The sequence below is a fragment of the Rhinolophus ferrumequinum genome, chromosome 18 (assembly GCF_004115265.2).
Source record: "Rhinolophus ferrumequinum isolate MPI-CBG mRhiFer1 chromosome 18, mRhiFer1_v1.p, whole genome shotgun sequence".
Taxonomy (NCBI): domain Eukaryota; kingdom Metazoa; phylum Chordata; class Mammalia; order Chiroptera; family Rhinolophidae; genus Rhinolophus; species Rhinolophus ferrumequinum.
Window position 1 is genome coordinate 48,782,274 of NC_046301.1, and position 27,932 is coordinate 48,810,205.

At 56.7% G+C, this 27,932-nt stretch overlaps 2 protein-coding genes across 7 annotated transcripts; one reads left to right on the forward strand and one right to left on the reverse strand.

Moving 5' to 3' along the window:
- The first annotated feature begins 10,225 nt into the window (after positions 1 to 10,225).
- HOOK2 (hook microtubule tethering protein 2) lies at positions 10,226 to 20,130 on the forward strand. 5 transcript variants are annotated; one of them, XM_033135102.1, is made up of 23 exons: positions 10,226 to 10,600; positions 11,116 to 11,201; positions 11,270 to 11,342; positions 12,294 to 12,344; positions 12,457 to 12,589; positions 12,674 to 12,741; positions 13,091 to 13,153; positions 13,457 to 13,537; positions 13,634 to 13,794; positions 13,882 to 14,022; positions 15,001 to 15,202; positions 15,509 to 15,619; positions 15,731 to 15,818; positions 16,174 to 16,243; positions 16,937 to 17,074; positions 17,164 to 17,251; positions 17,350 to 17,355; positions 17,445 to 17,479; positions 18,855 to 18,937; positions 19,018 to 19,121; positions 19,353 to 19,463; positions 19,532 to 19,603; positions 19,685 to 20,130. In XM_033135102.1, the coding sequence occupies exons 1-23, from the start codon at positions 10,556 to 10,558 to the stop codon at positions 19,832 to 19,834; spliced, it is 2,160 nt and encodes a 719-aa protein (XP_032990993.1). In that variant the 5' UTR covers positions 10,226 to 10,555; the 3' UTR covers positions 19,835 to 20,130. The 5 variants fall into 5 exon arrangements, with proteins under 5 accessions (XP_032990993.1, XP_032990995.1, XP_032990994.1 ...); XM_033135103.1 differs by having other exon boundaries at positions 10,556 to 10,600; positions 19,021 to 19,121; XM_033135104.1 differs by lacking the exon at positions 17,350 to 17,355 and having other exon boundaries at positions 10,453 to 10,600; positions 19,685 to 20,129.
- Positions 20,131 to 21,540: 1,410 nt separating this feature from the next.
- On the reverse strand, positions 21,541 to 27,897 carry BEST2 (bestrophin 2). 2 transcript variants are annotated; one of them, XM_033134573.1, is made up of 11 exons: positions 27,671 to 27,897; positions 26,671 to 26,770; positions 25,538 to 25,786; positions 25,307 to 25,401; positions 24,284 to 24,517; positions 24,011 to 24,165; positions 23,611 to 23,688; positions 23,292 to 23,444; positions 23,133 to 23,213; positions 22,786 to 22,940; positions 21,541 to 22,323 (listed from the first exon to the last, which is right to left on the reverse strand). In XM_033134573.1, the coding sequence occupies exons 3-11, from the start codon at positions 25,687 to 25,689 to the stop codon at positions 21,900 to 21,902; spliced, it is 1,527 nt and encodes a 508-aa protein (XP_032990464.1). In that variant the 5' UTR covers positions 25,690 to 25,786; positions 26,671 to 26,770; positions 27,671 to 27,897; the 3' UTR covers positions 21,541 to 21,899. The 2 variants fall into 2 exon arrangements, with proteins under 2 accessions (XP_032990464.1, XP_032990463.1); XM_033134572.1 differs by lacking the exons at positions 26,671 to 26,770; positions 27,671 to 27,897 and adding an exon at positions 26,483 to 26,547.
- Positions 27,898 to 27,932: the final 35 nt, after the last annotated feature.

The following is a 27,932-nucleotide window of genomic DNA, read 5'->3' on the forward strand; positions in this document are numbered from 1 at the left end:
GGGGTAAAGAGAGGCCTGACACAGGAATTGTGTGGGGGTCCCAAGTACCAGGGGTTGAGGGACTGGGATTTTCATGGGAGCGACTGAATCCAGGAAAATTGGGGAGGAGGAGAAATGAAAAGGGTACACTGGGAGAGGCTTGAGGACCCATTATGCAAGAAATGAGTAGGGGTCCTGGAGTCCATGGGAGAGACAGAGGGTCCCCCACAAATGGGAAGGGGGGACACTAGGGGAATCTAGATATGCAGAAAGTGAGTGAGGGTCCTGGGGTACACTGACTCAGAGAAAATATGTGGGGTAGAAAAGGGGGTCACTGGAGACATCTGCAAAGCCCTGATGAAGTAGAATTAGGGTCAGAGCACACTTTCAGAGCTGAGATGCCAATGACAGAGGGTCCCCGGTTGAGACATGAGGAAAGGCGGGGTCTTTGAGGATCCTGGGGACTTGGGCTGCTGGATCTTCCATGATTGGAGCCCCCTCTTTTGGGTGACCTTCCTGCTGAGGTCTTTGTATACTCTGTCCCCATCCCAAAGCCTTTCCCCAGTGACCGTGGGCTTGACCGACACCGAGTCGGCTCCTGGTGCTTGGACCCAGCCCGCCGGCCTGGGCGCGGTCACCCAACCCCACTCCTTCCTTAGAAAAGGCCTGGGAAGAGCTTCGCGGCAGGAAATGTGGCAACAGCCCTGGGGAACGGAGCCCAGCCCGGCCTCCGTCACTCGGATCCTACTGGACCGTGCGCCCCGCCCTGGGTCCGGCGGGGTTCTGCGCCTCGGATGAGGAACCTGGGAGCGCGACCACTGCTGAGGCCTGGGTGCGCCGAACACGCCCAGCTGCAGAGGCCTCCAGTCACTGTTCCCCCCGCCCAGCAATGTGGTTCAGCCCGTGGCGCCCGCAATCTCGGAGGCAGACAGTTCGGGGACTATTCCATTGGCCCGACAGAGGGGGACGCACCCAAGAGCGGGCCTGGTCGCTATGGCAACAGGCCAGAGTCCGTGCGCTGGCTGGGGGCGGGGCGATCCCCGGGAGTCTCTCCCTGACGCCCATATAAGGGCACAGGAAGGGGTGGGGCCAGCGCTGTCCCGGGGACCCGAGCCAGGAGCCGGGAGCCCTGGTATCTGCCAGGTCCCAGGGCGCGCCGGGGCCCCCGGACGGCTAGTCCCGACCAGCCTCGGCCGCCGCCTCCGGGCCCCCACGGCCGCCTGGCCCAGCCCCACCCAGTCGCTCTGGGGCGGCGTCCTGCTAGGCCTGGCCCGACCCAGCCCGGCAGGTCCCCGCCTGTCCGCGGGCCTGGGTCGGACTTCGCCCCCGGCCCGACGGGGCGCGGAGAAGGCGGGTCAGTGCCTCCAGGCGCCCCCGGCGCCTGGGCGGGCTGGCAAGGCTTGCCTCCTCCCTCGGGCGGGTACCTTCCTTTTTGCCAGATGTGGGACTCCTCCCCACAAACACCCTTAGGGGCTGGGATGCCCCCTCCTTCACTCATGTGAGCAAGCGCCCCTACTCTTGTTTTGTTTGGGGGTTCCGTCAACCATCCAGAATACCTGGGAGGGGTTCCCTTCCTCCACAGGATATCTCTTTTATCTGAGGGCTCCCCTTCCCTCCAGTCAGAAGAGACCTGAGAATCCAAGGGAAGAATCTGGGGAAACCCAGAGCCCCTTCCCCAGTTAAGGACTGAGTGGGTGTTTAGATGGTGAGGTTTCTAGTTAGACTTAAGGTGGGACTTCCAAGCAGTTAGGATGTGAGCCACTAGAACAAGAGGTGAGAAGCTCAGTCTCTCTCTCTCTCTGAGAGGCCTGTATCTTCTGGAATGATGGAAGTTTCTTTAGGGTAGAGGCTGAGGATGGAGCTAGCCAGTTTTTGTACAACAGGCACAGAGCTCACCAATGGTGGGGGAGAGAAGGAAAACGAAAGAGGTGAAAGAGAAACTGAGCTGTGTGGGGGTAGGGGGAAGTCCAGTAGAGCAGTGGTGCTTGGGAGGAAGGTCCCATGAGAAGCTGGGGGTGTCCCTTGTCTTTGGTCTTTGGAGGTCCTTGTGACCCCTGGTTGCCCCCTTCCCTCCTCCCCTTGTTTGAACTGCTCCCCTACCCCGCCCCAGGCTCAAGGGAGATTCCGGCGGCCCGCTGAGTCTGGCCGGCAGGCTGCCAAGGCCTATGTCTCCCGCCCATGCTAATAACTGCAGCTGACATCTGGCCTGGGCCCTGCGGGGGTGCAGTAGGCAAGGTTGGGGGGCTGGGCAGGTCTGGCCAGAGGGCAGCATCTCACGAAGCCAACCTGCAGGTCTCACAGGCCAGGAGGCCACAGTGAGTCAGCCCTGGCCAGTGCTGAGGCAGGCCAGGCCAGGGGAGTCTTGGAAAGAGGTGAGGCCAGCCCAGAGAGGATCCAGATGGAGGGCAAGGACTCAGCAAGGAAAAGTGGGTGTATGAAGGCAGGGGTCAGGGCAGGGAGAGATGGCCAGAGAGACAAACCCGGGGCAAGGTTAACGTCATGCAGACAGACAGCAAGATTCAGACACTTAAGATAGGCAGACAGACTGAGAAATAGTAATTATTATTTTAATAGCTAACACTTACATGGCTCTTATCATGGGCCAGGCACTCTTCTAAGTGGTTTACGTAGAATAACTCATTGCCTGCTTCCAACCACCCAGAGAAATGCATGCTATGTACCCCCATTTAACAGACAAGAAAACTGAGGCACAGGAAGGTAAAGAACTTGCCTGATGGCCCACAGCTATAAGTGCTGGAGTCGAGATATAACCCTAGCTGTCTGGATCCAGAGCATTAGCCACTACACTGTGAATAATCACAAGCAGAGAGGCTTTTATGCAGTACCAACTGGATGCCAAGCTCTGTAGACCCTTTCATGAAGGGTCTCCTTTAATCTGGAGAGCAATGGAGTTGGGCACAGGATGGAGAGATGCTGGTGGGTGGGGAGACAGCCCAGCATGTTGGAGTGGGGTCGGGTGGCTCCATGTACTCTGCATGGGTGTTTGAACAGGGGGTGGGGATCAGGCCAGCGAGGGAGGGCGGGGGCCCAGCTGAGCTGGTACAGCCGGTTCCAGGCCCCTGCCAGTCTCACCCTTGTGGCCTGGGCACCACCCCCTCACGCCGCCCCACTGGCGCCAAGGGCCCTGTGAAGAGGGTGTGAGGATAGCCCCCTCCCCCGCCTGGCCTGGGTGCCCAGATTGTCAGCTGGGGACTGCCCAGCCCCTGGGCTCCAGACCAGCATCTGTAGGAGGACTCTGTGCCCAGGCTTCCCCCACATCCAGGGGCCCAGGGCATGGGGTGGGGGGACAGGATAAGGGGGAAGTTCACCCACCCCCACCCACGGGTCTCTCTGGGGCTTTTGGTCCTGACATGAGGGACTTCTCCTTCTTATAAATAGCCTGGTGACCCCCCTCCCCCGGCCCCACTGACCAGTGGAGCCCTCACCAGGAAACTGGGCTGGGGGCTGTGTGTGAGTCAGCTGGTGGGCAGGACAGGGCGAGAACCCACAAGTCACAGCACCCAACATCCCGCGTCCCTGCCCCTGGGTGTGGACAGGCAGCTGGGCAGGAAGAGGCTGAGAATCAGAGAGGCCCTCCCCCAGGAACCCTTGGCCTGCCAGCTACCTCCCTCCCCCACCTCTGTGGTTTGGGGGTCCCTCACCCCTCTGCTGGAGAGGAAGCTGCTGGGTTTTCTTGGAAGCAGGAAGGAGAGGCTGTCTCCTCAGGCTGACTCAGCTGGGCATGAGGGGAGTTTCCCACAAAACTGTTTCTGTCCCCCACACACACTGCTGGTGAGGTCTTGGGGGGCCTGAGTCGACTGAGATTCTGTGTGCCCCCTTTACAGGGGATGTGCTGAGAAAACAGGCCCACAGCCCACCCGGGACTGAGGCAGCTGACTTGGGCCTATGGGAAATGACAAACAGTAGGGAGGGCAGAAAGTGGGGGGCAATGTTTGGAGAAAGTAAGTGCTGGGATCTCTGAAGGGGATAGAGACAGGCTGGGAAGCCTAGAGCCCCACAGAACCTCAGCAGGGTCCAGGAGTGCGTGTGTCTGGTCGGCTGTGGATCTGTGTGTGGCTGGCTTGTCAGGGCGTGTGAGAGTATGTGAGGCCTGTCTCCCCAGTACATTTGTCTGTGTGTTCGCCTAACCCTGCAGGGGTGTATAGGGTCTGTCTGTTGTGTGTGTGTGTGTGTGTGTGTGTGTGTGTGTGTGTGTGTGTGTGTGTGTGTGTTGGGGGAGTGAGGTGTGTGTATGGTCTATGGAATAGGTTGCATGTAGCTGGTCTATATATGCATGTGTTGTTTTGGAATTCATATGGCTAACCTATTCATGTCTGGGGTGTATGTGTGTGTGTGTGAGGTCCATGGCTTGCCTGTGTGAGGTCTGTGTGTGTGTGAGCTCTGTGGCTGGTGTGTGTGCATGTGTGTGTGTCAGGTATCTCTGTGCCATTGTTTATGAATGTCTGGCTATGGCCTGTCTGTGGTTGGTGTGTGTGTGTGTGTGTGTGTGTGTGCAGATGCCAGGGTGTCTCTGTGCCAATGTGTTTAGGAATGCACTACTGTGGCCTGTCCATGCTTCTCTGTACTGGATGTGACTGTCTGTTCATAGCATGTATGAATGTCAGTTTGTCTGCTTGCATGTGTCCATCTGTCGGTGAATCTGACATGTGAGTGTTACCAGTGTGGTAGCGTGTATCTGTTAAGTCTTGGTGTCCCTTGAAGCCTTTTGAGTGTGTGCAACTGTGTGGGGAGCAGGGGAGGGGCCTTTTTTGTCATGGTGTGTACATGTCCTCTCCGTCCATTTCATCACGTTTGTTTTTCTCTTTTGCCTCTGAGTGTCTTTCCAAGTTGGTGATCTTGCTAGTGTGTGTGTGTGTGTGTGTGTGTGTGTGCGTGCTCATGTGTTGCTTTCTCGTGTGTCAGGATCTGACAGTGTGTGTCTGAACATGTCTTATGAAGCTCTTGAGGTGCTTGTGCTGAAAGTGACTGTCCTTTCTCTGAATCTGTCAACTTGCATGCATTGTCACTCGTATCTAACCCACAATCATCTCTGTATCTGTGTGTTTCTGGCCTGTCACATTTGTCTCAGAGTGCATGTAACCATGCTACTTGGTGAGCCAGGCTCTGTGCTCACCTGAATGTCTCTCTGTGCTTGTGTTTGGCAGTGTGTCTATCTTGTCTGTATGCCCAGTTGATTTATCTGTGTCACACACACCCTGCCTGCATACTTCTGGCCTGTTGATGGCTTGGGTGTTTGGCAGAATTTCGATCTTGTTCCTGAGTCTGTCCTGTCACTGACTATGTCTGTGTGACAGCCATTGCTGGGTTTTTTGCCCAGTGTGTGTCTGACCCTGTCAGTGTGTCCCAAGTTGGCAGTCTCACTGTGGCAGGGTGACAGGGGTTTGTGTGTCTGGACTGGCTCTCTCAGGGTGACTGTGTATGTGTATACTCCTTGCCACCCCCCCAAGTCTGGCCACCCTGGGCCATGTTTACTCTGCCCCCAGCTGACTTCTGCCCTGCCCCGGGAGGGGCTGACCCTCCCATCTGGTCTGTCCAGCCGGCCATCCACAGGATGTTCCCGAGACGCTGTCTCCGCCAACATCCCCTCCCTCGGGCCACCCTCAGGTCAGGACCCAGGCGTCCAGGGCAGCAAGGGGTGGGGCAGCAGCGTGGGGGCCCTGTAAGGGCCAGGGAATGAGGGTGGAGGGGGCGGGGAGGCGACGGGCCCAACAGGTTCCGCCTCATTCCTGCTCCGCCTCTCACTTCCTGGGTGCCTGCGGTGTGGAGGGGCAGGGGTGTACGGGATGAACCCCAAGGCCTCGGAGCACCTGGGTGGGGCACTGGGTTAACTAGCAAGGACTCACTCCTGCTGGGCACTCTTAACACCCAGGAAGAGACAGGAGGAGTCTGGGTCCTTCTGCGTGCCAAGCCTCCTCCCTGCTTCTGTGCCCAGCTCTGGATGCAAAACGTCCCATCCATTATTCACCTAATCCCCACAATGACACAATGAGCAGGACATAATTATCCCCCATTTTCAGATGGGTAAACTGAGACTCAGACAGCTGTGAGAGCAGAGACAGGATTTGAATCCAGCTCTATATGCTACCCAAGACCCCCAGCCATCTCACCAACTGCTTTCCCTTCCCTCTGTAAAAATGGTACATGTGGAGTAGAATATGAACCCAGGCCCCCAAGAGGCCCGGCTCAAGGGGGCGCCCAGCTTGCTCTGAGTCAAAAGGGGCCCCTGGATGAAATGAATAAGAAAACGGCTTTAACCGTTTCATCGCCAAGAAGGGCTCTGCCAAAACTTCCTGTGGGCTGTGGGGGGAGGGGCTGGGTTCCCGGAGGCCAGGGATGGAGGAAACGCCTTTAGTGACCTCGGCAAGGACCAGGTAAGGGACCCTCTTCCCCCAGAGCAAGGGGTCCCCAGAACTTGGTTCTCGACTCCCCTGCCTGAAGGGGGGTCTCAAAGTCCACAGACCCCTCCCCGGGGGCCTGAGTCACACACGGGGAAAGCCGCGATGGGTGAGTCACAGGGGCGGAGAAGGGGGAGGGGGGTCGGCTGCGGCCAGGGGACCCCCGGGCTTGCCTGAGTCACGCACACCCCGGCCTCGCTAACCCCAGCCCTCTTCCCCGGAGACCGGGAGAGGGAAGCGCATTGCAGACGACGGAGCTGGAGGAAGATCTGGAGAGGAGGGGAGGAGGCACTCGGGAAGCCCTGGTTCCCATGGTAACTGGGGGGTCTCTCGGTTCGATGGGGGAGTTCCTTCCCTGGCAGGGACGGCCCCCAGGCGCCGGGGAAGCCCCCGCGCGCAGCATCTACGGGCCAAGAGTTTCAGGTCGGACAGGAAGGGGTTAACGGCAGCCCCCCTCCGGGTTTCACCCGCGCTCCAAGGCCTGGGTGGGGCGGGGCTGTGCACCACGCGCCCTCGCGCGCTCCGCCCCCGCGGCCGCCCACGCACGCGCGCATGCAGCTAGCCCATCCCCTGTTCCCCGCGCTCGCACGCACGACCGCGTCGGGCTCCACGCACGCAGTGACCCCCGTCGTGTCTCACGTCACGCACGACGCACGCGCCCCCGCAGCGCGGGGAGGGGCCCTTCCAGCATAGAGCAGCAAGTTCCAGGGCAACTAACATCCCTGCACAGTTACTACCTCTGTTGAGTACTCTGCCCCCTGTGACCTTGGCACCCTCCTACAATGTCACAAACTCTCCAACCGAGTTTCACATGGACACAGGATACCCTTGCACAATGGCACAAAACTTCACTAGTCCAGCCAGTTCTGCAGCGAACGCAGACAGGGTCACTTGGACGCATACGGAGGCACAGTTACACAGACGCACCCATCACACACCGTTTGTGGTAGGGACACAGACAGGGCCATCTTCATATACAGGTGGCATACACAAACACTCCGATAAAGTCACACCATCACCATCAAGACAAAGTAAGACAAAGTCTCGGACATCAAGACACATGATAGTCATGCTGTGATATGGTCATCACAAAAGATTCGCGTGAAGTAAACTAGGGTCACAGAGACAAACCCAAAAGCCACAAACAGGGACATTCATATTGTCAAGGGTACATGGAGAAACCAAGGACACACATGACAGGGTTACACTGTCACAGAAAGACACATGATGGAGAGAAAGGACAGTCACACAGAAACACAACCTAAAGCCACACTGAGGTGCTGATTGTCACACTTCTAACAAAGAATAACGAATATACCGTGTTTCCCCGATGAGACCGGGTCTTATATTAATTTTTGCTCCAAAAGACGCATTAGAGCTGATTGTCCGGCTAGGTCTTATTTTCCCGGAAACACGGTAAACATAAAGCAAGGTCTTAAATAGAGAGCATGTGCCCCAGTCCCTGACAGCCCCCCACCCACACACCACCAAGTCACACATAGTCTGTTGCCTAAAGTCCCAGGGCTCCAAGACACACCAAGACTGGTGGATACAGACATACACACCTATGCACACTCAATCAGACAAATGTGAGCACACTTCATAAGGACTCAGACAGACAAAGGGAGGTGTATAGGATGGGTGTTCCTGGAAGGATGTTGGTGTCTGAAGTGCAGAGGGCCTGTATGTGGCATGGTGTCTACCCTATGGCTGTGGTCAGCCCTGGGGGAGGGGCATCCATCCTCCAACTGTGTGAACCCAGGGTCCCCATCCCAGTCCTCATGACTGGGTCTCTGCCCAGATGTGAAGGCCAGAGGGTGCGGGCGGGGGTCCAGCTGTGGCCACAGGGAGGGGTTGAGTCACCCACTTCCCAGCAATACTACCCAGGCTGGGCCCAACTGTTCCTGGAAACAGGAGGGGGTGGGGTCCCCAAATCAGCTGGGGACTGCTGGCTCAGACCTGCCCTCTCTGTCCCAACAAAATGAGCGCCTCTAGACCATCCCCCAAATTTGTGGCTCCCTTCACTGAAAATGGGAGTTTGCATCCTTTCCCCAAATATAGGATCCCTGCCCCGAAATGAGGGCTTGTGACCCCTTTCATTGAATTGAAGGTACCTGGATCCCCAATAGTGTGACTCCCTGCATCCCATAATAGAGATTACTACTCTTCTCTGCCAAAACAGGAGTTCCTTTTCACTCCAAACATGAGATTCCTGACGCCTCAAATGGAGGGTGTGGCTTCTCCCCCAAACTGATGGCACACGGACCTTTCCTTAAACATGGGGATTCGAATAACCGCATATCTAGAATGCCCGTAATGTCACATCAGCAATAGAACAATTCATGTCTATGTTGCCAATATTTGGATTTCCAGATTCCTCCTAATCATCAGGATCCCTGAGGCTTTTGCAAACACTGGGGACCCCACTCCAAATGTTTGGTGATCCTAGCATATCCTCCAACATTGGGCAACTAGGCCCTCTAACAAATATTACTCCCCACACACACACCTTGTTCAGGTACAGCCCTAGTTCCTGGCTCACCTTCCACTTCTACCTAGGACCAGGGTGGCCCCGTTTCCCCTTATTGGCAGCACCCTCTCCTCCGGTGGACGCGGGATTGGGGAGCCAGCGGCAATGGTTTCCACGTCCGCCCGCCGGAAGGCAACCCAGTCCGGAAGCCAGCACTACCGGTCGGCCCTTGTCCCCTTCCCTTTTAGTCTCTCCTCCCACCCAGCTCCCAGGGGCTAGAGGCTGAAAACAACGTGGGAAGGGGATGTGAGGGTGTAGACAAGCCTCCGAGGCCCCCACGTGCGTGCGTGCGTGCGGCTGCGCATCTGAGTGGATTGTAACCGCGTGTTTGGTGGTAGAGTGACTCTGTTCTTGAGAAGTGGCTTGGTACTGTCCTACTGCCTAACCTGCTCTGGGGCAGGGTCGCAGGAGACAGACTCTGGGTTGGAGGGAGCAGCGCCCCTCCCCTCAGACCTAGACTCACCCCCAAGGCAGAGCCCGCCCCCCTCCTGGTACTGCTAATAATCTCATTACGTCGCCCTCACCTGGGGGAGGGGCTGCCGGGGAACTCAAGCATCAAAGGGCGCTGGCCCGGGTTTGACCCCCTCACTCTAAAGCCGGGTCCACCCAGAACCTCTGCTTCCTCGCCTGCGAGCCGGGAATTAAAACACTTGAGTCCTGGGGAGATTTTTTTTTTTTTAATGGTGTATATGCACAAAATAGTCCTGGGGAGATTTCAACCGCCTATGTATTTAAATCGCTTAGCGCAATGACTGCATACTGTAGGCACTCAATAAAAGGTGACTGCGACGTTATTGTTTAACTGCTCTTGTTATCATTTTCCTTTGAGCCCCTCCATCACCCGGGTGGAATCTTAGACTGGATACATTCGCTTCGCACTAGGCCACGCGCGTTCTTGCGGTCCGAGCGCCCCCTGCTGGGCCGCGGGGACCTGGTCCTGAGTTCTGAGACCTGAGGACTCTGGCTCCGGGTTCGGGGAGATAAAGCACAATGAAAGTTCAGTGGAGGACGGATCCAGGGTGGGTAAGTGTGTCTATCACCCAGGACGTGTGTGTCTGGCTGAATCATCTTGCCCTCAACCTAGGACCACATCCATGACCCCTTATTTACCCCGGGGCAAGACTCCCAAATCACCTCCGTCAGGAAGAATCCTTTGGAATCACCCCTCTTAAGTCCATAGAATGTATTAGGGCCTGCCCCTCCCCCAGATAAAGGCTCCGATCATAAGGTAGCCATACAGCAGAATTTCTTTCACCGAAGGGAAGGTACGTGAATGCGCCTGTATAACCGGGTGGGGTAGTTCCGTCTAGGATGCTGAGGAACGATCATGAGGTCTCCCCTACCCACAAAGAGCGGGGGGAAGAGGGATGCGCAAGGCTGGCCCAGACTGACCCCTAGCTGCAGGGCGAGCACCCGAATGCTGCCCGGATCCAAGATGGCAGCACTGGAGGCCTGAGCAGGCGCCCGGAGGAGACCACGTGACCTGGGCGGGGCCTGCCCTAGGGGGCGGGCGCGGGGCGGCGCTCTAGGCCGAGCGGGAGGTCGCAGCTGCGGGCTCTCGCTGGTGGCGGATCGTAAGGCGGCTGCGGTGGCGGGGCTCCGCGACTGTGGTCGAATCTGATCGGGAGCCATGAGCGTGGACAAGGCCGAGCTATGCGGGTCTCTGCTCACCTGGGTAGGTTGGGGGCGGGGCCAGGGACAGGTGTGTGCCCACTCTTTTTCGCCCAGGAGTCCTGGCCTTGGCTCGGTCCACTTTTCGGTCCTGGGGCTGGGAGGAGGAAGGGGGTCGTTGGCCGGCGGGGCCGTTGGACTCTGGCCTGAGCACCCGCCCCCATCACGTGGCAGGCCTGTGTGGAAAGAACAGGTGAGACCCCGCCCCTTTGTGGCTGGGTCACGTGGGGCAAGGGCACAGGTGAGCTGGCCTGTTGACGCAAGGCCTTTGGGGACCAGGTGATTAGGTTCCTGGCCTGGTCGCGCGGGGTTTGTGGGATAGAGGTGAAGTGAGGCCACGCCCCCTCAGGTCCCAGGTGAGCAAAGGCCACTCCCCCACGGAGCTGGCTTGCTGTAGCAACGGGCCAGCCCCAGTCCTACCGAGTGAAGTTCCTGGTGACAGGAAAAGTCTAGAAAAGGGTAGTGGCTCAGTGGTCCCAAGTCCTGACTCTGCCCATTGCTCTTTCCTCTTCCCCACAGTTGCAGACGTTCCACATCCCGTCTCCTTGTACCAGCCCCCAGGAGCTGAGCGGTGGCCTGGCCATAGCCTATGTGCTGAACCAGATGTGAGTGGGGCTGAGGGGAGGGTCCCAAAAGGGTCCCCCAGCAGCTCATCCCACCTTTTCACCCTCAGAGATTCTTCCTGGTTCAACGAGGCATGGCTCCAGCGCATCTCAGAGGACGCAGGTCCCAACTGGAGGTTGAAGGTGACAGGTGGACTCTACTGGGGACAGACTGGTGAAGAGATGATTAGGGAAGGGTCAGCTAGACATGTTCTGGATGATGGGTCAGCTACACTTGTGATCTGGGTAATGGACAGACAGACCTGGCCAGGAAGAGGGATAGATGTTTGGTGATCAGCCAACTATTCTTTCATTCATTTGTCAAGCAGCCCTGGGCGTGCAGCAAGGAGTAACACAGACAAAAACCTGTATGCACAAACAAATGTTGACTTCCAACATTATATGAAGTAAATTATATGAAGACAATAAAAGCTGGGCCATGAGAGAGAGCAACTGAGGATTGGTGGGTGGTTACGCCAGATGGGCTGATATGCATGTGAGATTTGGAGGAACGGTATTCCAGGCACAGGGAACAGCAAATACAAAGGCCCTGAGCTGGGAATAAGCTTGGTGTGATCAAGAAATGAGAGAGGTCAGAACAGAAAGCAAGGGGGTTAGGAATGGTAGATGAGGTCATCAGGGGCCTGGCAGGCACCAGCAGGGAGGTGGATTCTATTTTAAGTGCTGTGCAAAGTCAAGGAAAGGTTTTAGCAGAGGAAAGACTTGGGCTTGAAAAAGCTCCCCCTGTCTACTTGGAGAGGAATGAAGGGTAGGCAGCAAGAGTGGGAGCTGAGATTGGGGAGAGATGACAGTGGCTAGGGCCAAAGGGTGGTAGGGCAGGTGGTGAGAAGTGATTGGATTCTGGGGACATGTGAACAAGATGAGCAGGTGGACAAAAAGGGCAGGCAGCCAAACAGATTAGGCCAGGAGAGAGGACGTTCAGACAGAGAATGGGGCCAAACAAGATGAGGCAACCAGGGATTGGCAAGGGAGGTGGACAATAAAAGGATGGGGTAGATAGATTCAGAGTGAGGGCTGCCTGGCCCCTTCTGGGGGGCTCGGGGACTCTGGACACAACTCCTTGTCTCTCCTCAGGTCAGCAATCTGAAGATGATCTTACAGAGTCTTGTGGAGTATTCCCAGGATGTGAGTAACTGTAAAAGGATTTAAGGGGTTGCACTGGGAGGAGGAGGAGGAGAAGGAGAGTCTGTGGGCCCCTGACACCCACCTACCCACCCCTCCTCCCACCCATCTTCAGGTCCTAGGGCATCCCATTTCGGAGCAGCACCTCCCAGACGTGAGCCTCATTGGCGAGTTTTCAGACCCTGGAGAGCTCGGCAAGCTGCTTCAGCTGGTGCTGGGCTGTGCCATCAGTTGCGAGAAAAAGCAGGGTATGGGAGGTGAGGGGGTTCACAGGGGAAGATCTGAGGAAATCCTCCTCCCCAAGTCTCAGTCTCCCCGACCTTGATCCCCAGAGCACATCCAGAAAATCATGACACTGGAGGAATCAGTTCAACATGTGGTGATGGAAGCCATCCAGGAGGTAGGTGGGGGTGCCCAATGTGGCAAGGAGCTGCAGGGGAGGGGACATCTCCAGGGCAGAGGCAACTGGGCACAGGCTTTACCCTGGTAAGGCCTGGGCTCTGTCTGGAACTTAGCTGGCCAGATTTCCCTGTCTCATGTGTCTGCCAGCTCCTCCCAGCTCTGTCAAAGGACCAGGCCTCCATGTGTGCTGGACGCACAGCAGGAGGGCAGACTCCATTCCGGGGCTATAGGGGAGAAATGGCTTTGGAGACAGGAGGATGAACAGGTTCTCAGGCTGGATTGTAGAAGCCTTGAAGGCTGCCCTCAGAGAGCCCAGACCATCTCAGTGCCACCCCACCTCCTTCTAGCTCATGACGAAAGACACCTCTGATGCCTTGTCGCCGGAGACATATGGGAACTTTGACAACCAGGTAAGGAGTAGGGGACCTGGTTAGGGTCCGAAGCCCATTACTAATTTTCAGGGCTGTCTAAGGAGGAGGGACTTGTCCTTATGCCTGTAAACCACTCCCTTCCTGCAGGGTCCTAGCCTCTTGCCTTGCCAGGTACCCAGGGTTCCCTCATCACCTTCCTCCAGTCCCCTGGGGTCCCAACCCTCTCTTAGATCCTAAGAGTTCCTTGGCTCCCTCCTCTCTGCCCCGAGAGATCCTAGCCTCCTTCCCCTAATCTCCTCCCCTGGATTCTTGAGTTCCTTGCCCCTTCCCCTCCCCTATCAGTCCCGCAGGTACTACTTCCTGAGTGAGGAGGCTGATGAGGGGGATGAGCTTCGACAGCGCTGTCTGGATCTGGAGCGGCAGGTGGGGCCGAGGTGTGGGGACCACAGCTGCTCCCAGGGCAGGGTTGCCTCCATAGCCCCCCTCCTAGCTCCAGCTCACTGCACCTCCTACCTGCAGCTGGTGCTCCTGTCAGAGGAGAAGCAGAGCCTGGCGCAGGAGAACGCAGTTTTGCGGCAGCGGGTAGGCCAGTCCGAGGGTGAGGGGGCCACAGGCCTCACTGCCAAGAAGCTGCTGCTGCTACAGTCCCAGCTGGAGCAGCTGCAAGAGGAGAACTTCAGGTGTGTGCAACTGGGGCTAGGGCCAGGCCAATCAGGGGATTGGGGCAGTGCAGCCCCCTCATTTGTTGACTCCCTAATACCCGCCAGGCTGGAGAACGGCAGGGAGGATGATCGTCTGCACTGCGCAGAGCTAGAACGGGAGGTCACCGAGTTGCAACAGCGGAACCAGGCGCTGACCAGCCTGGCCCAGGAGGCGCAGGCCCTGAAGGATGAGATGGACGACCTGCGGTGAGTGGTGGGTCCCTGGGTCTCCACCACATGCCCCATTGCCAGAGTGCCCTTCTGATGCTACAGTACCTCTGTAACCCCAAAATGCCCAGTGGACCCCTACAATGCCCCCTAGACTCTACAATGCCATCCTGGACCCTATTGCACTTTTTTAGACTCCACCACATCCTCTGAATATCACCAAGGCCCCTGGGTCCATGGTGTCCCCCAGGGCCCCCCAGTGTCCCCCTGTTATCCTACATTGTATCGCCCAGACCTCATAGTATCCCTGTGACCCTACCAAACCCAGCGCCCCCCACAATACTCCCCAGACCCCACTGCACCATTCTTGGTTTTATGCCCCAGGATCCCATGGTGCCCTCCAGGACCCCATAATTCAATAACCTTGCAGTCCCTTATGATTCCACTGTGTACCCCATGACATGACTGTACCTTCTGACAACCCCAGCGTGCTTAGTGGGCCCCCATAGCACTCACCCCTTCTAGCTCACTGTGCCTTCTGTAACCTCACAGGGCTCCCTTGTGACCCCATGGCACCTCTGTAATGTTAAAATTTGAGGACCCCATACTGGTCTGACTCCAAAGCTCCCCCATGACCCCACCATGGCCCCTGCACTCACAGTGCTCTTGTCAATCCCACAGCCACCTCACAACTCCAAAGTGTCCTTGGAGGCTCCTCAATCCCTCTGGGCCTCCATCATTCCCCCTATAACCCCAAAACCATTCTGTGTCCCCACACCGACATTCCTGAGCATCCCTGATTATGACCTTAGCTATGCATTGATGCCTAGGGCTCCCTTTATTCCTCCTAATAACCCCCAATAGCACCAGGCCTGGGCTGACCCCTGACCTTCAAGACCCATCACCTTGAACTCAAATGCTCCTAGGCTGACATGACACCTGTCCGGAGGCCCTTGCATCCAAGTGAACTCTGACTGCAGACCCAGGCCTCCTCTCCCCACTTGCCCCCTCCCCTAGGCAGTCCTCGGAGCGTGCTGGGCAGCTGGAGGCCACGCTGAGCAGCTGCCGGCGCCGCCTGGGGGAGCTCAGGGAGCTGCGGCGACAGGTGCGGCAGCTGGAGGAGCGCAACGCTGGCCATGCAGAGCGCACACGGCAGCTGGAGGATGAGCTGCGCAGGGCTAGTTCCCTGCGCACCCAGCTAGAGGCGCAGCGGCGGCAGGTGTGCAGGGGCTGGGGTGCCAGGGAGCCTGGACCTGGGCTGGGGCGGGGGCCTCTCATGGCTCACTCCCTTCTCTTTGGGGACCTTCAGTGGGGTGCTGAGCCCCTCAGAGGTGAGCGCTGTCTTCTTTATATGTAGGCCATGCCCTTTAGGTAGGCCAGCTAATCGCTTGGTTTTAAACTCCGCCCCTTCTCTTAAGCCCCACCCCTCTTTGAGGTTGTGTCCTCTGGCTTCCTTCCTTCACCTTGTACTCAGTCCTTGCTGCTTGTTCCCACCCTGCCGTTCTCACCCCTCCCCTTTGTTCAGGTTCAGGAACTGCAGGGCCAGCGGCAGGAGGAGGCCATGAAGGCCGAGAAATGGCTATTCGAGTGTCGAAATCTGGAGGAAAAGTATGAGTCTGTGACAAAGGAGAAGGAGGTGAGGCTGACGTCCTACCACCCAAGCCCCACGCTGCCCATCATGGGGTAGCCTACTCCCCTGGATGCTGAGTCTGCCTCAAGTGGCATCTCTTGCACCCTGTTCCTCCAGCGGCTGTTGGCAGAGCGGGATTCCTTGCGGGAGGCCAATGAGGAGCTACGTTGCGCCCAGCTGCAGCCTCGGGGCCCCACCCAGGCCGGTGAGTTTGGGGTCCATTCCGGGATCCTGCAGTGCAGGCGTGGTCAGGGGCGCTATTAGTGCAGGCAGAAAAGGCAGTGTCCCAGGTCTTGTCTAGGATAGGGGAAGAGCTAGGCCATGCTGGAGGGACACTAGAGGGGAAAGAGGTGACAAAGGCTGACAGAAAGCAGGAGCTGTACTCCTGAGCTCAGGGTGGGGCCAAGCATCACAGCTCCTTGTCAAGCCGGGTATGGGGCTTGTGCCTAGCCAGACCTTTGGCAGCATTTGAGCCCCCAAAGATGATTCTTGGAAAGAGGACCCTTGGGATGGGAGTGGGGGCTGTGCAGCTACCTAAAGACTTTTCTCACATTCTCCAGACCCCTCACTGGATCCCACCTCACCGGCTGTGGAAAACTTAGCAGCAGAGATCTTACCTGCAGAGCTCAGGTATTCTGGGGTCACTCAGAGCTTTGGCCCCATCCTGGCCTGCTAGTTCTCCCCCTCCCCCCAGCCCTGCCCGCTGTGCAGGCACCTACGATAGCCCAGCCTGCTTGGCTTGTTTTCCAAGTCCTAGCTGGGCTCCTACGCCCACCCACTCCTCATTCTGGCCTTACCTGGCTGGGGCTCTAGCCCTATTGGCGGCTTGCCTCACCAGGATCCATCCTCAGTGCATAATTAGGTCCAATCTGTCTGGATCCACTAGCCATGCAAAAATCCTACGCCCCAGCCCCTCTCACATTGGACTCTGCCCTCTGGGCACAGCCCTGTCCTCAGTGTAGCCCCTGCTAGGTTCAGTGCCCTTTGCCCTGGCCAGATGGACTCTCCCACCCCAGCTCTTCCCATTCCTGTGTGTTGCTTTCCTGCAGCCCCTTCCCTGTGTTCAAACCATCTCCTGTAGCCCTGCCCTTGCCTGGCTCTACACCTAGGTCCAGGTCAGCCCCGCCCACTTTGGTCCCCCAGCTCTCCATCCACGACTATACCAATCCACCAGACTCTAGTCCTACTCCAGGGTCTGTCTGGGCTCTTCTCCAGGTCTCTGTCCCTTTCCTAGTCCCCTCTGCCCGGTCCCCCTGCTTGAGCCCAGGCAGGCCTGCGGGGTGATGGGTCCCCAGTGCCGTTCTACTCCCTCGGGGTCCGCAGGGAGACGCTCGTGCAGCTTCAGCTGGAGAACAAGCGCCTATGCCAGCAGGAGGCGGCGGACCGGGAGCGGCAGGAGGAGCTGCAGCGCCACCTGGAGGAGGCCAACCGTGCGCGCCACAGGCTAGAGACACAGCACCGGTGAGGACCGGGTGGAGGGAGGGCCCTCCACACTTGGAGAGGGGCCCCGAGGGCAAGTGCAGGCACTGAGCGGCCGCCCACCCTCTCAGGCTGAACCAGCAGCAGCTGTCAGAGCTGCGGGCCCAGGTGGAGGACCTACAGAAGGCCCTGCAGGAGCTGGGGGGCAAGACGGAGGACGTGAGTGCCCACCTGATGCCTCCTCCCTGCCTAGCCCTCCCTCCTGCCCCCCAGTAACCCTCTTCTCTTTCCCCACTGCTGCCCGATGCCCCATACAGTCCATTGTAAGTACCATTGGACCAGGGTGGCACCCCTACCCCAAGGGTTGGCAACTCTGGACCCCCACTCACCCCATGTCTCTTCTCTCTCTCAGTCCACCCTGCTGAAAAGGAAGCTAGAGGAACATCTGTGAGTCCCAGAGGGAGGGTACTCCTTGGGGGGGGGGTGCTGGGACAAAGGTGTGGGGAATGCAGGGTGTCAATGGAGAGTCATTTATGAGGAGAGAAAGTCAGCAGAAATACAGACTAAAGGCTCAGATCTAGTGGGGTCTTAAAGGCCAAGGGAAGCAGTAAGGACTGTTTTGGGAGAGCAATGGGGAGCCGCAGAGGGAATTTCAGTAAGGTAGTGTAACAAAGTGATAGTCGCCTTTTACTTTTTACATTGTTAAAAAAGAAACTATTTTAAATATTCGATCGTGTTTATAGTTTAAACGCCAAAATGTGTACTCCCCCAATTGATTGAATTTCCACCCTCATTCTTATTAGTTTATTATGGAAATACCTCCAGAGTTTTTAAAGCAAATACAAATGAATATGAATATAGATTTTTATCCTCATTCCTTATTTACACAAGAGGTAGCATAATACTATGTGTTGGCCTGCACTTTGCTTTTCCTACTTAAGATGACTGGAAAATTTTTCCAAATGAATAGTCACTTTTTTATATAAACATAGCAGCCTGTGTCAACTGGGGTTCCGTGGGGAAACTAGGCTTTACAGAAAATGATTTGGGTGGTGGTTTTCTGGGTTCTGGCCAAGGATGGAATATAAGGCCAAATTATACAGTGAAAAGTATTTCATTATAGAGGCTGGAAACCTAGAGGCGTTACGTCCTTAATTCTTCTGTAGAATTCTGGTCCAGAAAGGCTAACTTGTGGCATTTTTTGTGAATATCGTAATGTATTTAATTCATTCTTTCTCAACAAAGTAAAACGTTACACATGCATGATTTCACTTGTATGCAAATATATCACAAGTGGAATTGGTTGCTCAGAAGGCACATGCCTTTGTAATTTTAGTGACTATTAAATGTTATATATGTTCCACGTTCAATGCACAATAATAGTCTCATCTACAGGGAGTGTTATCAAATCTTTTCGTTTTTGCTACTGGTGGCATAGGGCACTGAACCTGGGTGCAACTTCTAGCTTGCATTTCCTTTCCTTTTGTTATAAGAGATTTGCATTCCGGACAGATCACTGGCTGCTGGGTAGAGAATGGAACTAAGGGGTTGAGACTAGAAGAGGCTGGTGAGGGGTGATGGTGACTGGACCAGCATGTGGGCTGTGAAATGAGAAGTGGACAAATGGAAGGCTGATCCAGGGGTGACCCACACATCTGACTAGGGGTGTGGAGGGTTGTTGCGGAGGAGGTGGTGGGGCCAGAGCACACAGCACCTGTGCTTGTCGGGCAGGAAGAGAGAGAGATCTTTGCAGCCAGGTAGGGGCACTCATGGCCAGCTGGGAATGCCGTGGTTACTGCTGCTGCCTGTCCCCTGCCCACAGGCAGAAGCTGCACGAGGCAGATTTGGAGCTGCAGCGGAAGCGCGAGTACATTGAGGAGCTGGAGCCACCTGCTGATGGCAACAGTGAGCAGGGCTCAGCGGCCAGGCAGGTGAGGGAAGCCCTGAGCTCGGCATGGAGCTGAGGGGCCACCTTGTTCCCCCAGCAGCCCGACGTATCGAGGAACTGCAGGACAGCCTACAGAAGAAGGAGGCAGACTTGCGGGCCATGGAGGAACGGTACCGCCGATATGTGGACAAGGCACGCACGGTGAGAATGCTAGGTGACCTCCTACCTGGGTTGCTGCCTTCCATTGGCTCACACCTCACACCAGTTTGTACATCTCTGACCCCCACCCCATGTCTGTCATATCCCATCACATACACTTCTACATGTAGAAGTCATAGACTTCTACACGCGCTGTCACACTTAACGCATCCCAATGCATCGAAAAGCCTGTGAGGCCAAGGTCACCCTGGCTGTGTCTTCCCCAACCCCTAGGTCATACAGACCCTGGAACCCAAGCAGCGGCCACCTGAGGGGGCACCCCCGGAACTCCGTACCTTGAGGACACAGCTCCGGGAACGGGAAGTCCGAATCCGGCACCTGGAGGTGGGTGCCCTCATCCCTTCTCACTGCCCCCAGCATATCCAGGCCCTTGACTATTGCCTCCTTGGCAGATGGACTTTGAGAAGAATCGAAGTCAGCGGGAGCAGGAAGAAAAGCTGCTCATCAGTGCCTGGTATAACATGGTGAGTGTACCAGCACCATGGCTGGAGTGTTGGGGACGTCCCATGGGCTCACCTGATGCCAACCACACCCCTTCCCTCCAGGGCATGGCCTTGCAGCAGCGAGCCGGGGAAGAACGAGCGCCTGCCCATGCTCAGTCATTCCTGGCACAGCAGCGGCTGGCCACCAATGCTCGCCGTGGACCCCTGGGACGCTTAGCATCCCTGAACATGCGCTCCACTGACAAGCACTGATGGACTTCAGGATCCTGCCCCGCCAGTCAGGGCTTAATTCACCCTGGATTCCCCCAACTCACCGAGGGCCCAGCATCATGCCTGGGTCAGCTGCTTGAGGGCCTTGAGGTCATGACTTCTGCCTTTTGCTTTCCCAGATGGGACAAGAGTGCAGGACAGGGTGGGAGGCAGGTATGGGTCTGTTCTTTTTAGCAATGTGATTCTTATCCTTGATATTCTCCCTGGTGTTAATGAGCTGCCAGGGCAGGAAGTGATTTTATATTTGAGAAGAAAAATAATAAAGACTTTTAATCTGCCATGGCTGGATTCTGGGACTGAGGTGAGGGTGAGAGGACTCAGGCGACTGCATTTTAAAAAGGACTGACTTGTGTTCTTACTAAAGTGTGAGTGACTGATAGCACCTAGTGGGAGGTGAGATTCATATTTGCGTTTGTGTAACTACATGTGTGGTAGGTTTTGAAGAAATTTCAGACAAAAATCTTTGCCTTATGAAGCTGTTATTTCCAATGAAGCGAGATAGACAATAAACAAAATAGATAAAAGTCTGATGTGAGAAGGGCTATGGAGAAAAATAAAGCAGACAAAAGTGATGGAGATGCAGGAGGTAGATTTAGGAAGTGGTGATTTTTAATAAAAGCCCAGCAAACGAGGCCTCACCGAGGAAATGACATAATTTAAGCGGAGACCTGAAGGATGTGTGGGAGGAGCCATGTAAGTAACTGAGGAAGAGCAATCTAGCCAGAGGCAACAGCATGTGCAAAGGTCCTGAGATGAGATCTTGCTTAGTGAGTTAGAGGGACAGTGTGGAGTGAGTGAGGGGAAAGAGGAGACGAGGGGAGGGAGATTGTTCAGGGCCTCGTGGGCTGCGGGAAGACTTTAGCTTTTATTCTAAGTTAGGTGGGAGTCATGGAGAGTTCTAAGGAAAGGACGGACGTTACCTGATTCAGGCTCCCTTTGCTGCTGTGGGAGGAACTGACTGGGGCGGGGGGCGGGGCGGTTAGGGCCAGATCTGGGAGACCAAGGCAGAGGGCACTAGTCCAGCTTGTAGGTGCATGATAGTGGGGGCTCAGCCATGGTGGGGGCCCTGCAAGAAAGGGAAATGGTTGGATTTGGGGTACAATTTGATGACCAAGCTGATGGGATTTGCTGCTGGGTTGATGTGAAGGGGGGTGAGAGAAAGGATTTATAGATGACTACAGGTTTTGGTCTCATCATCTGGGAGGACAAAGCCGACAGACAGAGGTTGGAGAGTTGATAGGGAGCTGGGTCAGGGGCATGTTATGTCTGAGATGCCTAGGAGATCCCCACATGGAGCCACTGAGCAGACAATTGGTGCTATGGGTGTAGAGATGGGAAGGATGGTAGCTGGACTTCTAAATATAGGAGTCATTGACATACTGAATTAAGAGCACTGAAAGGGTATCTGAGAATTCAGGGACGTGGGGTGGAGAGGTTGCTTGCAGAATCATAAATCAAGGTTGGCAGGAGGAAACCTTGGTCCTGGGACTATGGCTAGTACAGTAATGAATGAATATAGCTGTATGCACTGATGGGGCCATTTCGGAGTACAGAGTTTGGGAGGAAATGAGCAGGGCATCATCAAATAACCTGGAAAAATTCTCAAATCCGATAGCATAATGCCTGACAGGAAGTCAGGCTAATAACATTTGAGTAGGAACCACTAACATTTTATTGAGCAACTGTTATGTATCAAACACTTTAAAGCCATCATTTCATCCCATCCTGACAACTCAGAAAGGTAGGCACTCACATCTCCAGCAATAAAGGCGGGACACACTGATAGAGGACACACTCTCAGGCAGTGGACAGTGGGAAGTAGAGCTAGTGGGAAGGATAAGCTGCTCAAAGCAGCTGGAAGAATCCCCTGTGCTTAGCCCAGGGCCTAGCCCACAGGCGCTCCAAGCCCTTATGCCAGACGTGAAGGCCGGAATTGGTCAAAAGCGGACAGGAGGAGTCCACGCCTGGCTTATGAAGGCCCAGACTGGTGCCTGCCTGTGGTGCGGGTCTTGGCTCCCTGTCCTTGGCAATCCTGGGCCCCAGGGTCTCAGGTGAGACTCTCTTCCTCTTCGCCAATGGGGCTGGGCAGCCAGGGTGGAGCCGGTCCCCGGTACGTGGGCATGGACACTGTGGTGAAGGGCTCGGCGACAGGCCCCGTGGCGGAGGGCTCGGGCCCAGTGAGGGGCTCGGGTTCTGGTTCCCTCAGGCCCGGGTCGAGCAGCAGGTCCCCGCAGCCGCACTCCAGGGCTGCGGTGTCTGGAGCGCCCGCGCACGCGCAGCTGGCAGCAGTGGACGCCTCCGACACGCAGCTGTTCTTGCGGCGCAGCAAGGACAGGCGCCGGCCTAGCAGGCCTCCTGCGGCCATGCCTGGGCCTGCAGGCAGGAGGCGCTGCAAGAAGTCGCCCTGGGCCTCGCCCAGCGGCACGTCCACGCCATCTGGCCGCTGGAACTGCATGTCCTCCTTGGCCAACCTGTGGGATGGACAGTGGGACAGCACTGCGATCTCGACCCTCTCCTTGGTTACAGAGCTGGGACCTAAGCCCTCAGCTTTTCCTGGCTCCACCCACCCCTTTGTCACACTTATACCAAAAGACCTTGGCCCCTCACCTGAAAACCTGGCCTTATCCTCTGGCCCAGGCTCTGCTCAAACTTAGGCCTCACAGCTTCAGTTGTTTTTCTGCTGTGTTTCCTTTGGTATCGCCTCTAGCCACCAGTCCAGTCCTCATACACCTTAGCCCTTAGCTCTGCTCCCAGTTCGTGGCCTGGTCCTAGATCTTGACCCCAGCCCTTGTCCTCGTAGACTTTATTTAACTCTTAGCTCTGAATCTCCAGAGTTTAGCCCTTAGCCACACCCTAAATACCCTTCAATCAGACACTCAGGGCAGAGCCATAAGCCTCCTCCCCATGAGGCCCGGCCCACCCTGCTGGCTCACGTGATGTCAAAGGTGGAGCCCAGGAAAGAGGGCTGCAGCCTCTGGAAGGCGGTGGCTGCTGTGTAGGGGGCACGAGCCTCAGCCGCGTCCCAGTACAGATCCTTCTCCAGCATGGCTAGGTCGTCGTACATCTCATCCACGGCCAGCATTGACACCTGCGGGCGCAGACACGGGACTAAGTTGGGGGATGACAAAGCATGGGCACCGCAGGATGGACCCCTCAGGATGGGTAGGAATGTGGTACCAAAGAGAGAAGGATGGTTCAGAGGCCAGGTCTGGGCAAGTCTTGGCGGGGGTGGGGCTCTGGCCACTGTGGGAGCCCAGGGATGGTCGCTAGGGAGTCTCACCTGGAAGTTTCGGTCGATCAAAAAGTTGGTCTCAAAGTCATCGTCGTCCTCTCCAAAGGGGTTGATGAGCTGCTCGGCTACCTGAGAGGGGAGGGGGTAGGTAGGCGGAGACCCCTGCCGCCTACCACCTGGAGTCCGGGCCTCAGGGGTCCCACCCACCTTGAGCCAGCCGGCGTAGAAGAAGAACTGCAGCAGAGTGAAGACTGGAACGAACAGGTCAAGATTGTGGTCTTTGTAGCCCTGCGCAGGGTCTAGGAACTGACGACCGATAAGGCAGGCCAGGAAGTAACTGTACACGGCGATGGTCACCACCTGGAGGTGGGCCGTCCGCCATGTCAGGGCTGTCCCGGCCAGATGGGGTCGTGGAGAGACCAGGGCTAGGATCAGGCGTCACTGTGATGGGGTCTTAGCTGATCCTCAGTTTCCCCTTGAGACCAGCGCGTGACACTGGATATAAATGGAGGCACAGAGGGTTTACCTGAGTGTAGACGAGGGGTACGCTGATCCAGTCGTAGTGAAACAGCATCGAACACTTGCCCCGAAACACAGTCAGCTCCTGAGAGTGGATACCGTCATTGAGGGGGCCTGACTTGTGAGCTCACACGTAGGGAGTAAGTGTGGGTACTTGGGATGGAGGTGAGTGGTGACCTGGTGGGAGGTGGCATGTACTTCTGAGGGCTCCAGGGAGAGTAGTTAGTGGTGAGTGTACACCTGAGGTGCAGGCCCCCGACACATAAATGTGCACCTGGGGGCTGCTGGGTAAAGATGTTTGGAATCGCCCTTGTGGGAGGCGTGTGGCAGACTGCTGTTTGACACAATTCCAGGGCAGTCGGTACTTTCCCTGGTATTTTGTATTAATGACCAGCTGGCGAGCCCACCTCGAGCAGCAGTTTAAGGGCGCTGTTGTCACGGATGCGGCCCTCACGCCGGGCCTGTGCCGCCAAGTTGGAGAACCAGACGCAGGGCACCCAATACTTGTTGTAGGGCGAGTTCAAGTTCTCGAACTTCTTGCGCTCCTCGCGGGTCATAAACCCTAGAGGGGCGAAGTCCAGAATCATTTGCCCCGCCCTCCCGTCCTTGCGGGGGGCGGGGGTGGTCACTCGCCCCGCCCTCCGTGTGGGCACTGCCCCCGCTTCCGGCCCGAGTCTCACCAGCCTCAACCACGTGGTCTATGGTAGGGAAGCGCTTGAAGACTGCAGTGCTGACAGAGCGCAGGATGAGCACAGCTGAGAGCCCTGCGTAGCGCATGAGCGTGCGCCGGTAGAGGCGGCCGCGCTCGTCGCGCCCGTGCACGGTGCCCGACACTATGCACATGAGCGCGTCGGGCAGAGGCATGCAGAGGTACTGGTTCCACCAACGGTGCACCACCAGATTCACATAGAAGCCTGCGGGAGAGCCGGGAACGGCTGAGTGGGGGCTCTGGGGAGACGAGAACCAGGGGTTTGGGGGCCCAGGTGGTGAGAAGGAAGAGAGAGGAGTGACATAGCGTCTGCATCAGGGACACCAGGCAGGCTGGTCGCCCTGACCACGCGGGGCCACCTGAGCTTGGAATTTGAAGTTTCAGTCCTAAGGTCAGAGTGGCTGGAGCAGGCTGGGTCACTCTGGCTTTTTGGGAGTTCCCTGGGACGGGGGGATTGGGATCCCAGTATGGAGGCAGAGACACAGGGCCGGTAGGCAGGTTTTCACCTAGGCCACAGGGAGCCCGTGAGCCAGGGATGTTTGCAGGGCTTGGCCATAGGGTCTACGTCAAGGAGCCCGGCCAGGCTGGTCACCCCATCCATGTGAGCAGAGAACAGTGGGAAGGAGGCTGGGGGCCAGGACTTGTCAAAGAAATACTCCCCAGGCTGGACTTGAGAGGATAGAGTCTAGGAGGTCCCTGGGGCCCAGGACATAGGAAGGGGGGCACTGGTAATCTTACACAGATGGGAGTCTCTGAGTTGACCAGGGATAAGCATATGAGTGACATGGAGCTCTCATGGGGGCACTGTGACCAGGTGATATCCAAGGTCTTGGGAATGGGGGCCATACCTGGCATAAAGAACGCAAAAATGGGGGTCTGTGGGGTTGGATTTGAGGGGGATCTCAGAGGGGCAGGAATGGGGACGTCTCCAAAAGCCATGAATGGAAAGGTTTCTCTGGATCAGGGGATGGGGAACTCAGGAGCTCAGACACACCGAGCACGAATGAGACCGGGATGAGACTGGCGTACTGGTCGCAGTAAATGACGAGCTTCTCGAAGTAGCGCTTCTGCCCTTCGGTCAGCACGAAGCTGCAAGGGAGGGGCGCGGGGTCACAGGCGAGCTCCCTCCGCAGCTGCCGACCTCTCTTCTCGCGCTCTGCCCCGGGCACCCCCGGGCCCCTTCGCAGCCCTCTCTGGCCGGCACGCCCACCCCAGGCCACCTCACCGATAGGTGGAACTCAGCGCCATGTAGAGCCCGAGGAAACAGAGCAGCTCCCGCCACAAAAGTTTGTAGATGCTCCCGCGCCACAGCAGTAGCAGCTGCGAGAAGCCGCCAAAGCGCGCGTTGGCCACGCGGGCTGTGTACGTGACGGTCATCCCGGCGCCGGGCCAGTCCCGCCAAAGGAGATGGGGTTGGACCGATCCCCACCTGTGGGCCGAGGAACCGGGAGCCGGGAGGAAGACGGGCTGGGGGCTGCGGGAGCGGGTGGAGAGGTACGAGGTGACTCAGCTCAGCGTCCCCTTCCGCGCCCGGCTATCTCCTCCGTCTTCTACTCCCAGCTCTGTTCAGTCCGGTATCTAGCTGCCAGTCCTCCCAAGACCCCTCTCGCAGGCCACACCCTTCCCTGGACTCGGTCCCACCCCCACACCACCGTCTTGTGCCTACCTCCCCAGGTCCTCTCACCAGCCCCCACCCCCAAAAGCCTTGGGTCAACCGAGATGGGTCTACCTGATCCCATCCCCATTACCTGGGCTCCATCTACAGCCTCCCCCACTTCCTGAGTCCCCAGCACCTCGGTTTCTAGGTTCTCAGGGCTCGGACTGCCCCCCCATTCCCTTCTCTCAGATCTCATCTCTGCCCCCCCTTCCCTAGCTCCCCGTATCTGCCCTCTGAAGCCCTGTCCTTAACCTCCTGGCTTCCAGGTTCCCTCCTGTAGCACCCCCCCCACCCACACACACACCTCAGACTGGCCCCCTCTCCTGCACGGCTGCCCCAGTCTATCCACCCTCCCCACTTAATTGCCCTTCCCCTTCTCCTGGGTCCACCTTGATCTTTCCTGTCCATTCTCCTCCAGCTTCCGAGCTCTTCACTCCAGACCCTGAGGATTCCTGCTCGCAGGCCCACCTATTCTCAGGGTCCCCTAAAAACCCATGCCTGGGCCCTTCTCACCTGACGGTGGATGCAGGACACTCGAGGACAAGGACAGGACAGGCAGGTGGCTTCAGAGTTGGGTGGAGCTGAAGCCAGACCCCGGAGTGGGAGGGGACTGGGGAATGGGCGTGGACAGTCCCTCCCTGGCCCGCCCCCCCCCTAGGTTGCCGCCTCAGAACTTTGGAGAAGTCTGGACAATTTGTTACCTGGAGCAGGGGGAGAAATCCACCCAGGCCTCTCTTGCTCCTCCTGGGACTCTCTCTCCCAGTCAGTCACTGGCAGGTCCAAGGGATCTTGGACCTAGAGCTGGGGGAGAGGGCAGGAACTGTGTCCTTCTCAGTCTCTCTCTCTCTCTCTCTCTCTCTCTCTCTCTCTCACACACACACACACACACACACACACACAGACACACACACACACACAGACACACACAGAGCTCAGTGAGGCTGGGTCACTCCACAGTCACCTGTAATCATACACTGTCACAAAGATGTACTGTGTTTCCCTGAAAATAAGACCTAACCGGAAAATAAGTCCTAGCATGATTTTTCAGGATGACATCCCCTGAACATAAGCCTTAACGCGTCTTTTTTGGAGTGAAAATTAATGTAAGAACTGGTCTTATTTTTGGGGAAATGCGGTACATAGACCCAGGCACGAATTCAGCTTCCCTCAACACTGACCCAAAATCACGGTGACCCAGAGGGCAGTATGCACTGTCACAAAGTCACACAAGACACACCTCTCTCTACCTTCTCCAACATTCAGGTATAAGGCAGATGGACACTAACCCAGCAGGCTCACGGCTCTCAGCCACCAAACAGCCACCCAGGAGCACATGGGCAGGGACCCAGGGGTCCCGCATTCCCTCCTGATCACACCATGAAACAAAGACACACAAGGTCACACAATCAGCCAAACGCAGACCCCATTCAGAGCCCAGAAAGCCTTCACACACAGCTACACACCACCACACAGAGGGTGGTAACACACATTCAGGATCTTCCTTGCAGAAAGACACACTTGTGGTCACACAATAGATGTGGGAACGCTTGCCCTCTACACAGCTGCACATGCTCCTGGGGTCCCTTAGATCCACCAGTGTTGCAAAGACACACTCATACAACAACGATCCCTCCCCAACAGTCCCACAGACCTGAGAGGCATATCCAGACAGGGTCACCCATCACCCTTCATGAAACTCACCTGCATTTGCTCATCAATAAGTAAGACACCTCTCCCCAATGCCCGTTTACTACAGTGTGCAGGCATACCCCCCATACACACACCTCAGCTCTCAGACCCTCTCAGTGTCATGAACACACAAGCTTGGGGACACAAAAACTTGTCCCCACATTTGGCATAAATACAGGACAGTTGTTCAACCTTCGCAGACACGCCTATAACGTGGGCACTGTCAGCCTGGCACAAACAGCTTCCCTATCCTAGCCCTCAAATTCACAGCCCG